General features: G+C 45.5%; 1 protein-coding gene and 1 long non-coding RNA gene across 3 annotated transcripts in view; one reads left to right on the top strand and one right to left on the bottom strand.

Moving 5' to 3' along the window:
* The window catches only part of GRTP1 (growth hormone regulated TBC protein 1), a 36,875-nt gene extending 32,605 nt beyond the window's left edge, over positions 1-4,270 (bottom strand). The window contains exons 1-2 of the mRNA XM_048077965.2: positions 4,108-4,270; positions 2,552-2,703 (exon numbers count right to left, since the gene is read on the bottom strand). Of these exons, the coding sequence (XP_047933922.2) occupies positions 2,552-2,703; positions 4,108-4,145 (190 nt within the window). The 5' untranslated portion in view covers positions 4,146-4,270. The remainder of the gene's footprint in view (positions 1-2,551; positions 2,704-4,107) is intronic.
* Positions 4,271-6,406: 2,136 nt separating this feature from the next.
* Positions 6,407-14,640, top strand: LOC106046422 (uncharacterized). Of its 2 annotated transcripts, none has more exons than XR_010828651.1 (3): positions 6,407-7,274; positions 8,890-9,041; positions 9,240-14,640. It is a non-coding gene; the product is annotated as an uncharacterized lncRNA (long non-coding RNA). The 2 variants fall into 2 exon arrangements; XR_010828650.1 differs by lacking the exon at positions 6,407-7,274 and adding an exon at positions 7,284-7,806.
* The last annotated feature ends 2,091 nt before the right edge of the window (positions 14,641-16,731 follow it).

Here is a 16,731-nt window from a genome sequence, read left to right as displayed (position 1 = left end):
AGCCTAATTAGTTTTCTTTACAGTAGACCAGAATTACATACGTCCATACCGCACATGGGCATGAGGCTAACGTGAGCAGCACGTGAACACGCCACATTTCCAAACTGGAAAATCAGCACAAGTCATCACTTCTTCCTGGCCAGCTGGGCCGGAGCGCTGAGCTCCTCTACGTGTGGAGACAAGTGGGTGTGGAGCCGCAGAGATGTCACACGTACAGCACCTCTCCCCCAGCTAGACACAGCAGCGCACCTTTCAAAAAGGCCCCAGCAGAACTCAAACGGGTAAGGGTTTGCAGATACACCTGTTGGGTTTAGGGGAAAAAGCAGCAAATCAAGCATTTCTCAGTTCTAGCTTGTGGTTGACCTGCAGCCGAGGGAAAGTCGATCAGAACCAGAGGTTTGAGCTCCAGAGCAAGGAAGCCAGGTGCTGGAGTGCCTTACCAGGCAGCGAGCACCCCACAAAGCAGACCTTCTGCTCCCCAAGGGCCTGCAGGGTCATCTTGTAGGATAAAGCACACACCGAAGCAACTGCTTAGGTAATTAATTCTGTGCTTCACAGAACTGACAGGCTTCAGTCTGAATCCTGGTATCAGAGGGGAAGTATTTCAGTCAGTAGTTGTACAGGTTCATCTGCTGCTCTCCTCCGCTGAGGTATCAGCTGATGATGGTGAGGGCGGCTTATTGTAACAACTTCAAATTTACACTCAGACTGCACTTCCTCAACGCTACTTACCCCAGTCGCTCTCCTTATAATTACACATTATATATTACACAGATACATGAGAATGCAGATTTGAGTACCTTTAGCAAAAATTAGCATCAAAGATGATACACCAGCCTGCAAGGGCTTGCTACAGCCAAAGCTGTTGCCTGCATCCACTCAGTGGATCTACGTTATCCCATTTTTCACAAACCGCAGCAGGCTTTTTAAAAATACAACACATTAGCCTGTTTGGGAAGATAAACATGACATAAATGGTTGTTATCATTATGTGTCTAGAGGGACAGCACCACTATTGGTACTGAAGCTTAGTGGACAAGCTGAGAGAATTAGTCAAAGTTTCGCCTCTGAAATAAGACCAAAGGCATTCACACAGCTCTGTCACAGGAACGTTCTGCGTCTGTGAGGCTGGAACAGGCTACACAAGAGCAGAGAGATGTGAGCAGCTTGCACAAATTACTAAAGGTTTCGCCCGTCACAGTTCACCCATTTTAAGAAAATAAGAAGATGAATAAAAACCCAAGATTATTTTTTTCCACAACTAGAACACTAAATTCTGCAGAAACTCAAAATCCTCAGAATACTGCAAATAACTCAGAATCCTTAGAATACTACAAAATAACTCAGAATACTGGAGATTACTACTATATTAAAAATGAACACCCTAAAAAAATCTTCTTTATCTTTGAAAGAACAATAAGAAGGTATCAGTAGTTACTTTCTAGTTAGCAGCATATGATCTAGCAACTGTAGCTCAAACCTACATTTTCTGGTGTTCCTCAGCCTCAAAACTGACATCCTTGCACTAAATACACTGTTCCACTTTAAATGTCTCGCTTGTTATCGTTCCATTCCTGATGCCAAGGGGAAAAAAAAACAGCCAGAATTAGCACTCAAAGTCCGCACCTGAAGCAGAGCTTTGAACATTCAGCTATGTTACAGCCAGTGCATTAACTTCTGGTTTGTTTTACTCACTTTTTCTTTAACATAGAGAACTCCAAAAGGTTTCCTAAAAGAAAGCAACCTGAATAACGTAATTGAGAGCAAAGGGAAAAAATTGATGCCTATATGGAAAAACAACCAACCCAAAGGGGGGGGGGGGGGGGGACACACACCTTCAGTCTCACAACACCCCGTCCCCTTCTGATTCCCTCCATGTATTTATTTCTCCCTATCATCTCTCTTGTAAGATGAAGAAAATCTCTAGTAATGTTTCCTTTTTGAACTGGCCATAAACTGTTCCATCAGCATGTTCTCCAATGCTGCGTTAGCTCCCGCATTAATTTTTGCTTTGTTCAATCTGTAAGGTGCTTAGTTTTAGCTCTCCATACACACCCTTCTAGCAGCGAGGTGAACATCGTTTTACAAAAGGAGGATAAAATGAACTAGAAAATTTCAGCGATCTAAAAACCGCCAAGGAGTCAATAACCACTCTGCTGGTAGAGACCTAACGTCCCCATCCCGGGGCTTCCAGACAATGCCTTCTGCATCATCACACGTCTTTTCAGAGAGAGCACAGAGCAGAATGCAATGTAACAAACAGCTGTACACCAGCATCTGGAAGTGCCAGTGGCCATAATCTCTGGGTTACAGATGTAGTAAGATATTACAGTGTATGCCAAAGAAGGATTACTCCTTTGTAAGCTGTAAATCAAATCAATGATCCCCCTAACAACAGGGCATTCGTTTACGTATTGTTACTGTTTATAATAATATTTTTCATTTGAAGGAGAAAACAGTATTCAACATTCAAAAACCCAAACCAACTGAACATAACGTATACCGGTTCCAACATAATGCTCTTTTACTTGTAAGCAAACATACAGCTCACCTTTTAAACTCTTCTGTATACTGTTTTTCCCCTTCAGGAGCTTGGACCATTTTATCGCTCTTCTAGTGAGTACCACTAGGTATCTGGAAAAGAAAGCTTCGTAGGATGCGTAATCAAAGTCATCCGGCCTTTCAAATCCATATGGATCAACCCTATAAAACAAAAAAAAAGAATTCTTGTACAACTGCTTCTACATACCTTCAAGTGAGGAAAAAAAAAAAAAGTCAATTATACTTTAAATAACTTCCAGATGCTATTTCTAAATGCAGCTCAAAACTCTCTCCTCCCAACAAACACTTTACGCAGACTGTTACACTCTGCATAGCATATCAAAGCTGCTTAAGTAAATGAATTTAAATATGCACCGTTCAGTCAGTTTTACAGATTTCACTCGTTTTAGAAGTAAAGAATTTTTAGAGCAAAGGATCTGGTGTGTGCAAAATTGACCCAAATTACCACTGCACAGAAGTCCAGGGTGCATTTTTCTCTATAACACTGATAAACAATTAAAAAGAGAGAACTGACATTGTAAAAGCATAGCACAAAAGCTCAAATATGGACCAAACTCACTTTTCCACGCAGTTCTGCACAGAAAAACGACAACAAAAAGAGGTAGTACCATGGTACAAAGATTATTTTTTAAAGGGGTTGTTTCTGAAATACGGTCAGAAGCTGGAAATTCGGGAAAAAAAGTCATTGTGGCCAGCTACCTTCTGCATATGTAGGATCAGAAATGCTTATCTTAACATCTTCACCAGTTTTTCAGTAGGAGGTCATGTTATCTCGGGCAACGTGGAGCTGGTGGAATCACAGAATCATTAGGGTTGGAAGAGCCCTCCGAGATCACCTGGTCCAACCATCCCCCTGCCACCAATGTCACCCACTAAACCACGTCCCTGAGCACCACGTCCAACCTCTCCTTGAACACCCCCAGGGACAGAGTTTCAGAACCGCCAGCCCGACTCCATTTCGTCTCGATGCACCCAGCCACTTTTGGAAACCAGATTTGGGGCAGCTCCCCTGACCGCTTTACACCTGCTGCCGATCCAGGGATCAAACAGGCAGAAAGGTTGGCAAGAGCCCCACGGGGAAGGCTCGCATCACGCCTTCCCTTCATTCAGAGGCAGAATTTGCCCCCGGACAGGCAGTGGCACAGCCTTAGGTAAACTCAGGCTGAGGGGATCTTCCTGGAGGCGAGGCACGGGGCAGAAAGGGAAGATTTATTTACGAGGCAGGCAGGGGAAGAGGCCGCAGGACGGTGCCGGCGCCTCGCCCAGCGCACACCTGCGCCGCCGCCGGGGGTGGCCAGGTCCAAAAATTTAAAAAAATAGGAAAAAATAAGGAAAAAAAAAAAACACAAAGCACACCACCAAAAGTGACCGTACTGCCACTGCACACGGGCAGGCGGGGAAGTTGTAAAAGCGGCGTTCCCGAGGGCTGCCCCCCGGGGAGCCGGCAGCAGGGGGCTCACCGGCCCGGGCCAGCCCGGGGGGAGCGGGCAGCCGGCCCCGGCGCCCACCGCCGAGCCGAACCGGCCGCGGTCCCTCCAGCCCTACCTGTACGCCCAGTCCCGGCCGTCCTCTCGCCCGGCCATCGGCCGTCCGCGCTCGGCCCCCTCCGGCCGGGAGCCGCCGGCGGGCTCTCCTCAGGCCGAGCAGCTCCGCCTCGGCCGCCCCATTCGGAGCTCCGGCTGCCCGGCCCGGCTCCGCCGGCTGAGGGGCGGGGGCGGCCGCCCGGACCCGCCTCCCTCCCGTGCCGGGGGCCGGGCTCTGCCCCGGCCGCCCCCATGCCAGGACGGGGGCTGCCGGGGGTCCCCGGCTCCGTGGAGACCCCCAGAGGGCGAGCGGGGCGCTGCCTGGGCAGCCCCTGTCCTGCGGAGGCCGGAGGGTCCGCCGCGGCCAGCCGCCATTTCGGGGTCCCGCGGCGGCGCCCGGTGGCTGGTTGTGGGGGAAGGTCCCTGCATGCGCCCCCCTTCCTTTGGAGTATGTGCGCTTAAGTGTCTGCAGGCATTAGTGCTTCTAATCAGGACTCGGTGCTGGAGTAGATATACCTCATTAAAAGTCAGTCTTCTTGTCTTCGGTGCACTTTATCCCACTGCAACAAACAGATGTTGATCTGGTGCTGTTTGGATGGGTGTATTTCACATTTCTGCGACTTCTTGAGAAATTGTCAAAGATCTCAGTGCAAGGGAAATGTTTCAGAGGCGGTTGTGTTAGATTTCGAATTCACTTGGTTGGTTTGAGCTATTTTTTCCCCAACTCCTCAGGCTCTGATACAGCCTTCCATTTAACTTTATTTCCCCAAATAACTCATTGGAAGTACAGTCAGTGCTTTGTTACATTGAAATACGATTAACTTTAGCTTCTGCTCACTTAGTTTCCACCTCAAACTAACAATCTACGGGGGCAGATTGTCGAAGACGTGCGGAGTAATAATACCACAAATATTAATACCCAGAAAGGCTTCCCTATTTCCTGAACCCGCCTCTAACATTAGCATACTGCTCCTCGCCTTCTGAGGCATGGAACAAACCCCAAAACTCACACAGACTCTGCACTGTCTGGCTGCTGGCAGCATAACTCGTACCGCGCTGCAGAACAGACGGGAGAGAGGGAAATTATATTCCTGCTTGTCCTTTTTTAATCAAGTTCTGACTTTGCACCAAGCAAGCACTTGGAAAATTACAGCTCCTGCCAGAGAAACATTATCTAGTCCAGCCAGCAAGTCATAGTTGCTGAAGACAACAGATGGGATTTCGGGAGGGAGATCAACAGTTGTTCCTTCCCAGCACACTCCTCAAGAAAGCTACCTCCTCTGTGTGGGATCAAAGGCAGTCACCCACACAGCAACGTGGATGCAGTTGGGCTCCGACAACAGGGAAAAAAAACACAGAGCCTTGTACTCGTGTCATCTGCCGTCACAGGCGTGTAAAAGTTCCCCCTTGTTCAGCAAAACGCAATACTTTTCGTGAAATCCGATGGAAAATTCTGGGCAAAAGCAGGAGCGCGACCTTTCTGGCAGGGGGATGGTCCCCGGAAAATGGCTGTGCGGCGTCACGAGCACGCCGGAGTACTGGCAGGGCTGGAACCCGATTACAGAGCAGCGAAGGCAGAGCCGCCGGCGCCTCTGCCAAGCCCGCGCGCTGACACCCTGCCAGCGTTGCCTTGGCTGAGGGTGGGCAGGGGTGTGCTCCGCAGACTGCTCTGCCCAGACACTCGGCCACAGCTGCTCAGAAAACGCTTGGAGGAGCTGGGACTAGAAGGAGGAAACGCTGTCCCACCGAAGGGAAAAGGGACCCTCGCCTTCCTCCCCCAAATCCCAAAGCCGCAGCACTCAGTTGTAGTTCATCTGAAAAGGGCTGGCTGTGTTGCGCATGTTCCTTCTAAAGTGGTTCCGTCAAAAATTCCCCATGAACAACAGGTTACGTCTCCGATTAATTACGGGCACACCTGCAGCACATCAAGGACAGCCTTTGTGTATGCCACGGTGCATTTTTACCGTCAGCAAGCCTTAAATGTTTTAGACAGTTACTGTTGCTTTGATGCAAGTCTAACAGCTTTGTGGTGCGCTCTGATGTATGCTGGTTTCACAAAAAGGCTCCCATTAAACTTCAGGTAGCTCCTATTAAGAATCTTTCATCTCAGTATCATGGCTGATAATGTGAACTAGTCTCCTGTCTGGCAAGAGAATACCTTGGTTGTCCTTCACAGGGTGTCAATGCTGCTCTCTTCTGGGCAGATCATATCGCGTCTTTTTTTAAAGGCATACAAAGAAAGAAATGCATAAAATCTCAAATCTGAAAACTTCATGTGCTTCGTTTTTGCTCAGCGGGAAAGGATACCAGTGACTTTTGATCCCTACTTTAAGGGAGCTGCTGACAGGGGCAGTGACAGTGCAGGAGGGGAGTTTTGGGACATTCAGCCCAGAGAAGCACCTTCCTGACTAGTGCCTGGCACATGGGGAATGAACCTGATGTGCCTCCCCCTGCCCCCTTGCATCCAGACCCTTATCCCTGAAATTTTTACATTATGGAAAATGCGTTTGGTAGAAATTCTCATCTCGCTGCTCGCCAGAGTAAGCCCTTAAAATAGGGACTTCCCTTTAAGGCTAGGCATTTAGCTCTGCTCACTGCAGGGCAGATAAACACAGCCGAGTAGTATTTCACGCGCTGCGGCATTCACAGCTTCACTCGCCTGTATTGCCCTTGCCCCGTATTTTAGCGAGGAACACTTCCATATTTGTGTTTGTAGAGCAGTTGTTATTAAATAGCAACACCAGCAAAATTTTCAGCCTTATCAGGAATAGTCGTAGGTAGCGTTATGCTACCCAGTCCCAGGGGCTCAAACAGCCACAGCGGTGCAGGACCAGACCTGGGAAATGGACCACATGTGCTTGGCATATCGGCAGCACTGAAACACAGTCCTGCTTCTCACATGCTACTGCCAAACCCCTTGCTGCTTTTAGGCCAGAACTGGGGGGGTCATCAACAGAAAGCCTTCAGTAACATTTGTGGAAGGAAATCCTGGAAGGAGCCACAAGGATTCTTTATCTGTCAGAGAATGGAAGAAATATCCTTATTATTTTCTGTATCATAAATGTGTCGTTTTTCTGTCCCAAGGCTCTTCTCACTGGCTGCATGAGGTCAATGATAACAAACTGTCGGGGGGAAGCAGTGTGCAATGGGACCGAGGCCATGGTGCACCTACTGTTTTTGACAGCACTGGTGAGTCTGTTTATTGAGAAGCACCTGTGAGAAACACCATTCCCAGCAAGGCCAGCAGGTCTGCTTTTCCAAATCCAGGCGAGAAGTTTAAAAAAACCCTAGCTATTCACAAAACAGTTAAAAACCCCTGTTCAGAAATAGCACATGCGGAAGCATTGGAGGGGACATGTGAGGTTTGCCAATGCTTTGAGAGGAGATGCAAGCTCCTCTTGAGATTCACGCAGTTCAGCACAGTATTATCATAAAATACTTCAAACTTAGGGGGAGTTTGGGCCTGTAGCAAATGCTGTCAGGTATGTTCACATTAAACACATTTTACAGATCTATTTGGAAGGAGCTATTTTGAGCTGTCTGCTCCTTCAGCTGCTCCTGAGAGGGGTCTTGGAGAAAGAAGTTTTGCAAGTGTCAGTTACAGCTGGATCGTGGCTGGGATCAGGAAGGTTGCTGCTATGTATTCCAGTCTGTAAGAAACAAAACTAGAGGTTTTCTCCTGAAGACATGAGTGAGACCTGCTATGCAGGGGCTATGCAAGGTAGGGCCTCTTCAGCTGGCAGGGTGGAGGGAGTGGGGAGTGGGATAGGAAGGTGATCCAGCCTGGAGGGACCCTTGGGGAGGGTCTCGTCCCTTGGAAAGAGTGCTGAGGGGAGATCATGAGTTCACCTTGAGCAGAGCAGGGAAACCCCATGTGGTAAAGAGTATTTAAAAGAGTATTAATTAAGAGTATTAAAAGAGTAGTGATTCCTGCATAGCAAGTGGTTAGGAAGTCGTGTCTGAGTATTAAAGCAGAGTTTGAAGTATTTTATAATGATACTGTGCTGAACTACATGAATCTCTTTAGCATCTAAAGAGTGATGACCGAAATGGCTTATGTCAATTCATTGTGAGATGCTGTGAACTCAGGTAACAGAACAGATCTGTCCAGACTGTTTAAGGAAGTAACAAGATAAATAGGTAAAATTACCAAGCAGCTATGAAGAATAACACACATCTCAGAGAACAGGCTTTTTACAATACTTAAGTATCTGGAAACAGGTACTTGGAATAAAAATATATTTCTGAAATGAAAATTTAAATTGCTGCTACTCAGAGAATGTATTGCTCATACAAGTTTGTGGCCATTAATGCTGGATTCTCTAATACCAACGCTGGCAGAACAAAAAAGAGTAATGCAATCTGCACGCACCAAAGAGTGCAATAGCTCTTGGCAAAGCATCCAGACAATGTTGCTACTCCTTTGCCATGAGCAAATACACACACAGGCACAAAAAGATAATTCTTACTGGTAACTGGATGTTCCAGTATCCTAAGTAAGCGATGAAACTTACAGCATACATTTCCCTTGTCTGTGTGGCTTGTCTTGTAGACCTTCATCTTTGTGTCTGTATTTAGTAAACCACTCCATGCAAGCATACCCTGTCTTGCTGGAGCTCTACTCTGCATTCATTTAGCTTGAGCTACTTTCATATGACGGGAAAAAACTGCTATTCCCTGCTCAGGGAAAACAGTTTAGATTAAGCAAATTTGGCAATATAGAAACATCCACTAAGAAGTGAAGAGATATATATATATATATATGTATATATATTAATCACTGGAGGAGTATCTTCTCGCCTAGGCACAACGTGCTGCAGGACTAGACAGCTCGTCCATCTGGCCAGGTTAAGGAATGCCACCATCACATCCTGACGCCTTTGGTTCGTGTTACCACCACCTACCTACCGGGTTTAGTCAACCTCCAGCCTACGTACGGACTGAGTCTCTGGACGGGTAATGAAATGCTGAACTTGCTCCATATTTTTGTCCCAGCAAATTGCGTCATGCTTACATAACTACTCTGTGGGCCTGATTAAACCTGCTCATGTGAATTGTTCCAGCAGCAATCGCTGAACTTTAGAACAGGCTGTATAGCAAGGACAGAAACATATAAATAATAATAATAATAATAATTTCCTCTCTTCCCTGAAGGCTTCACAGCTTCACACTGATGCAGGTTGCTAGCTGGCAGGACAAGCTACAAACCCACGTGCAGTCTTGAACACGCCAGTGTTTTGATTACTCTCAGTATGACTGTGGCCCCAGGAGTCAAAGCATACTGATATGAGCAGCTATAAAAAGGAGCTCTGAAGCTTGCTGCCTACCACCACAGCTGCCTGGAGAATCAACATTACCCGTGGAAAACTCTGCAGAGGGGTTTTTGCACTCAGCTGCCATCCTCCAGCTGAGTCAGACGAGAAGGCTCAAGGCTGTAAGTGACAGTGCTGGGAACAGCAGGGAAGAAAAATGATGTGGCAGTGCCCTCGATGTGAAAAACACTGCAAAAGTAGATGTCAGAGGTGATATGAAAACAATACTTGAACATTAGGAAGCGTTCCTAAGACAGAGACAGGAACGTCCTTGCGAAAAGTGAGCAACTCTCACAGAGCAGTGACCCTATGGAGTGGAATTGAATGAAACAAATGAGAAGTTCCTACTGGCTAATTGCTTGATGAATCTTAGGTCAGGCTGCAACTTCAGAAAATGTGTTTGTGATTCGAACTGACAAAGTATTTTCTAAATGGCTTTGGTTTTTTTTTTTTTTTCCTTATCTACTTGAATGGTCATAGGCAGTGTGCTGAAAGCAATTTAAATTCATGCTGGTGTTGTTTAATTTCCTGTGGCTGTGTGAGTGCCGTGCTTCTAACTGAACCTTGAAATTCCTCAGGGAACAGTAACTCCCTCTTCCTTCTCCCCACCCTCCACCCCTTTTTGTCCCCATCCCTATTGAGCTTGTGAAGATACCTAGCTGACTAGGGATGGGCTTTCGGGCTTATATCTGAATGTCCTCTCACTGCATACCATAATTTTACATTCCTACCTGGCTCTGACAAGTGAAAGCAAGCCTTCTGCTGGCCTTCTGCTGCGCTGGGACTTGTGCAAGGACTCTCGTTACAATTGTCTCAAGCACTATCCTGTTCCACCATCAGCAGGCAGAGTTATCATTACAGGCATTTAAATACAATCATTTCTTGTAAATGCATAGTGTAAGCTGTGAAGGACATTGTCTATTTTATTTAATTATCTCTTTGCTGTTAAGGGTTTCTCAAAAATCATTAGGATCATTAAAAAAAATCATTATCAACAATCATCAAAAATCATTAGGGGAAAAAAAAAAAAGAAAATGTTGACATAATTTGGTGTAAAAAGGAAAAGGATTAGGAAAAGGATTATAGCTGCCCATGCAATGGGAGATATCCATTCCTTACATGGAATAAGGCAGGAGTTTTCTGGGAACACAGATAGTCCTAAGTTTCTGTAATTAAATACCATTTCAAAATGCAAATGTGCCAGGACACTGAGTCTAGGTCGGATCAGCAAATTCCCTGTCTGTAACTTCCCAAATTTGGAGTGCTGAACTCCATGCTGTGCTCCCAAGGACACTGCTGTCCACTGTAGCCTTCTGCACGCGTATTCCCCATGCGCTTTTCAGACTCATGGGCTCAAAGAAAACTTAGAAGTTTTGTGAAAAAACAAGCTTGGGTTTGACAGCAGGAGTGGCTGAAGGTCCTTTCGACTGCAGGGTACAGCAATAACCGTCTGTGCAGATAAGCCTCAGTATTTGCATGTAATCAAGGTATCGGCTGAAATAGCTCATGTTATTTTTAAATTCCTTTGGAAGGTAAGAAACTTTGATTGCAACAGCCAAGATCAAATAATGACTTCTCTCTGGCATACTTTGCAGGTCACAGATTAAATCAAATGGCTAATACTGGGGGAAATACTCAATTCTCACTTGGTGTTAATTTGCAGATAAATGTCCCCTCAAGTTAACAGGAATAATTTCACTGATACATTGTCAACATTCAAATGATTTAATTTAAATTTCATTTTCATATTTTGAATATTTCTGATACTGGTCTTTCCCATCACAAAGCAATCAAACTGAGAAGGGATGCGTAGCATTGAAAACTATCAGCAACTTTTTGGTATTTCCATGGTTTGCTGCGTAAGTAGTTATGAAAATGATACATTTTCATCCAGATGTTTGATTTTTTTCTCCATTGAAAGTCTAGCTCAATGTCCACAATACAAAGGATGTTTCTTCAACTGAGAAATTTTATTTTAGCTACGTGTGAACTTAGGAAAAGTATGCAACTTATTTTGCTGTTATTATCCAGTAAGCCATAACAATCGTTGTGTGGACAATGCTGCACATTTCTACTGTGTCTGCAACAAGCATCTTGTTTTGCTGTATTTTCATATTTCTCAGCAACATTTTTTCAATAATTTTATTCTCAGAAACTATGATAGCGTTATCTTTATAATCATTTCCTTCTACATGACATCTCATTACCAGCAGCCTCATGAGCAACTGAGAAACACCTGGACACAGTCAAGTGGGCCTTAGGATAGTTATCTTTCCTGATCTATGATTATTTTTTTATTTGCAAAAATGCAAGGATCTTCTTATTAGATGTTGATGGAAAATTGACCATCACTGTCATAGCTGTAATCCATATGCAGTTGTAAATCAACCCAGCAAAATATTTAAATAATACTTAGAGTCAATGTTAGACCATTATAATTTTGTCTGCTGTGGACCTCCCTAATAGGGGCTGGTAGACCCCTGATGCTCTGCCCCACTCAGTACTAGTTATCCAATAATATCTACGTGTAGTAAAACCATTTTACATGTCAAAGAATAAGTCTATAAGTAATTCCAGCTGCGATCCTCTTAGCTAATGCTGTTCTGGAAATATCCCTCATACAATAGCTTTTTGCATTTCAGTGGCAGCATAGATGTCCTGCACAAAATTTGCTGAGAAATGCAGACTTCTGAGTATCTAATGGCTTTTCATATGTGTGTAAATGAAGCAATTTTCAGCAAAGAAAGGTCGGATTCAACCCCACAGAAGTTACAGGGGTGGGGAGGAGGGGGCTGAGTATTCATCATACCTCTCTTGATTATTTTCAGCTTTTTGTTGCAGTTTGACCCAGTCCCAGGGGTTCAAACAGCCACAGCAGTGCATGACCAGTAGGTGTGCAAGCCTCTCAAGGAAAGATGTCTGTCCTCCAGCACGAAAAACTCTCTTTCGGGCCTTCACCTAAGCTCAGAAGGTGATTTCTCTCTCTGGCTCCAGTGCCCAGCTCTGAAGACCACCAATCATTGCTGCAGCAGCTCGGAGCCCCCCAGGCTATATGCTAAAGCAAACCAGCTCCTAAATGTGAAGGTACAGACACAATTTTACTTTGTATTTGAGTACTGAGGGAAAGAAGAACATAGGAGCTGCAAGTAGAGACAAAGCAAGTTCAGTCTGCCAACCAGTAGAGAAGTGGCTGGTGCATTGGCTATTGCTCTGCAGAACACTGCAGAGTTGGGTTTTTGTTTGTTTCTTTCGTTCATTTATTATTACTATTTTTTTCCTGCACATCACAGGACCAAATGTAGCTAACAGCAAGTTTGCAGGTCACACACCTATACGCAAGCTGAGAATTGAGCTGTCAGATACCAGGAAGATGAACAACATCCTGAGAACTGCCTCAGACCAACTGAATGCTTCAGAAAAGAAAAAAAAAAAAAAGAGTTTCCACAAAGAAGGTGGTTGGGAGTCTTCTTCTAAGGAGAATTCAGCCTCTCAAAGTGCACCATCAGTATTCCTCAGGGTGCCTGGGGCTTCCTCTGTATGGAAAAACACCGGTAGCTCTTCAGGTTGCAGTGGCTGCCTTTTAGAGTACCGATGTGTGGTTACTGCAAGTGGCGATTATTATTCACAGGGAATTTTCTATTATGAAACGAATACCAGATTAGCAAGGTGTTGTATCTCCCACAGCAGTGACAGCGTGTCTCTGGCTGTACCATCCATATTCCCACCGGCGAAATCTGTCACTGATCCTTGCAGTCAAGCTTTTGTGGTGATAATAAACAACACTTACAAATCTCACAGCTGCTGTAAAGAGTCCTCATCAAGAGGACACTTGTAACGAGGCAAGAGACGGCCCTGATGTGCCGTTTTCTAGGAAGAAATAACAATTAGGTAACACTTACATAAGCAGCAATGGCTGTTTTTAGCTTTCCAATGGTCTATTTTTCCTTTCGAGCACCCTTCAGCATCTTTTGTAAGTACTTCTTCCCGTGTGTAATTGGCTTTGGCGACTTGTGCTTTGCTGACTCGCAGAGCTACCTTTGGATGCTCTGGTCCAGAGTGCATCCAGCATTTCTTGCTGGATGCCTTTGAAAACCAGGAGTAACATCAAATAACGTTTGAGAAATTTGCAGCAGATGATTGCAAAGAGCAAAACTGCGAGTGCTGAAATGTTGTTAAGATGCATGTCTTGCTGTTTATATTTGTGCACTTACCTTTAATTAAACTAAAAGCCTGTGTTGGCCAAAGGCGTCTGGGGTCCCCTCCCTGAACACGCACACTTCGAGGCAGTAATTGAGCTAATGGCCTGTACTATTAAAGACAGGCAAAAATAGTTTAGAAGCAGAGAGGCAAAGTCCCTCTGTGATGAGCGTGAGAACTGACGAGGCAGGACACCACAGGAAACAATCATATGGGGGTTTTGCGTCTCTGAGGGGGATTGCTGGGTTGCCACCCTCCACCCAGGCCTCTCACCACATCGTGTAAGTGACAGCAGACTCTGGGTTTATTTCTGTGAGCAGTAAGCTTGGGCGGCAGTCGAATGATGGTGACAGGGCTCTAAGCCCCTGGTGCTCCTGTGCTCTGAGAACCCCATAAGAGCATCTTCAACCTCAGCTGAGCCAGGAAGCCTTGTGCATCTTAGGAAGGTTGGAGGTAATGGCACAGAGAGTGTTGCAGCAATGCAGCTGGGTTTGGTCAGGCAAAAATTTTTTTGTTTGTTTTTCAGCCAAAAATCCTGTGCATGCAAAAGAATTTCCCAGAGGTATTGCCTCTGCTCTCCTTAGCTCTTCCCCCCTACTCCCCACAGGACTCACAGACCACTGTGGGGTCAAAGAAAAGTTTTGAACACCTAGAAATGAAGCAGAGCCTGTGGGTAGTGGGAAGGATGAGGATGCTCTTTGCAAAGAACCTTCTGAGCAGAAATCAAGAATTTTTTTCTCTGTATTATTGCTCTGCACTTGTGCAATTCTCCTTTCCCGGTGCTGTAGGAAAACCCAGCCCATCCACAACGGGGTTGGTACCACACTGGAGAACAGGAGGGATGGAAAAAAAACCTTCCCCTCCCCTCCCCAGAATGTTATACTCACGTGGGCATCGAATTGTCACCACATTTGAGGTTTGCAGCCAGAATGCAGTATGTGTGCTTATTTGGGTAGCTGATCAAAATAGCATATTGAAAACGTTTTTTGAATGTCTGCAAGTGTTTTTTGTTTCCTTTTTTTTTCTTTTTGATCAAATAAAAGTGAAGCTTCAATATGGAAAGACTACTGTATTAATGAAAGTTTTGTTTGTGTTAGGGGTTCTCCCAGGAATTAATGAGCAGCTGCATGTTGGAAAGACATCCCTACACATGTGGCTCTTGGGAGGGCTCAGAAATCGTTTTTGAAAAATAAATGGAAAAATTGACCCATGGAGCAAGTTCTCTATGCTTCTTGGAAATATATGATTCACATTCCAGCCTCATTTTGTAGCCCTTGGACAGGACAGAAATACAAGGGGAAAAGGTGGGAAAGTAGAAAGGGCAAGAGGGAAGCCAGCAATGGGAAATGCATGCATCACAGGATGAGCGTAGGGTAAGTGGAGTTTCCATTTGGGCAGTCAGGGGAAAACATGTCTTTCTGTGTGTATTAAAAACATGCTTTCCAACTTCATATTTTTACTAGGTGTTTGGCGAAGGAGTCCGGATGAGATTACAATACAGATGTGCGTTATGAAAACCAGATATAGAAAACATGACTTCCTAAAAGTATGTGATGATTCAGTGGGGGCCAGGCTCAACATTTTTGACCTCCTGGGGGAATTTCATTCATGATGGCCCAGAGACCAATAACACTGCAAGTCACTCCTCAAATCTTAGTCATGGACCGAGCGGTGTGAGCTTTGAGGTCAGTCAGTCAACACGGGTACCTCTTCGTGTTGGTGTATTAATAAAGGCCATAGGGGGAACGAGAAAATGGATGACAGCATGATCATTGCATACCCTTACTTCACTATCCTATCCTATCCTATCCTATCCTATCCTATCCTATCCTATCCTATCCTATCCTATCCTATCCTATCCTATCCTATCCTATCCTATCCTATCCTATCCTATCCTATCCTATCCTATCCTAATCCATGCCCAGCAAGCAGTTGCTCATGCACACAAAATTAAGCATTATGGGACGGGCACTAGGGAGGCTGAGGAGTTAAATCTTCATTACCGTCTTCACACGGTATTTGTATGTCAGATTCCCTTAAGGATGCCAGGCTTTTCCTCACCTTGTCAGCGAGCAGCCAGTCTCCAAATGGAAAACTCGCCATCTGCAGGCCAACGAGACCACTCGCAAGGACCTGTGAACAAGGCCCGACAAGCTCAGGGGGATTTCCTCTTAGGATTTCCTCTTCTTTTCTGCTCCGGCTGGCAAAATGATACTGCCCTTTGGGCGTTATCCCAAGGAAGTTTGGAGGGTCTGCCTCTGGAGCTTCATCTGACCTCATAAAAATGCAAGAACAGAGTTGATGATCTTCTACAGAAGGTTTCGCCTACTCTTGCTCACAGTCTCCCCATGGGTGGTCGGTGTCTCAGCTGTAGGGTTCCTGCCCCTCGGGCTTCCCAGCACAGGCCCTAGCACCCTCTCCCTGCTACTAGAAATCAGCAGTGGTTTCCCCACAAAACATATTTTTGGTGAGAACATACTGTTTCTTAACCATTTTATTTTTTTCCATGGAAACATGTTTTATTTTGGAAAGATATCAAAACACAGTGTTTTGGGAAGCCTGAGCTTTCTTTGTCAGGCTGGAGGAACGTTGCTAGAATGCGTTTTTCTATTTGAAATAAATTTCAAAGAGAAAAGTTGCTGTATTTCTGTGCCTGCCTTACTGTAGTGACCAGGATCACTAGTAAAAGGTCAAGGCCAGAATAAAATGTTTCATTTTTATAAACTTTATCCTTTTACCCCTTAAAAACAAGAGGCCGGCGAGGCAGTCTTGGTTTCACCCCATTTTGAATAGAAGCTATCCCACAGCCAGTGAAAGGAAAACATGTAAATACTGCCGAGGAAAGAGAGGATCTGCAGGCCTGCCTTCACCACCCTTGTAAACCGTGTCCTGAATGCCGTCACGCAGCACGCTAATGAGAAACAGCCGAGCCTTAGCATGCCTCCTGCCCATAACTCACCGCACATTTGGCTCGGCCGGGCCTAGTGACTGTGAGCGGGGCCCAGCCCTGTTTATGGCTTCTTCTGGCTCTTATCAGAGGTTTGGTGGTGGCCTTGTCCCACCCGTAGCTTCGGCCGTGGGGTGACACCGAGAGCAGCCACCAGGCACGGTGCAGCCCAGAGAGATGCCAAAGCTTT

The sequence above is a fragment of the Anser cygnoides genome, chromosome 1 (genome assembly GCF_040182565.1).
Source record: "Anser cygnoides isolate HZ-2024a breed goose chromosome 1, Taihu_goose_T2T_genome, whole genome shotgun sequence".
Classification (NCBI taxonomy): Eukaryota; Metazoa; Chordata; class Aves; order Anseriformes; family Anatidae; genus Anser; species Anser cygnoides.
This window is presented reverse-complemented; position numbering and strand designations above follow the sequence as displayed.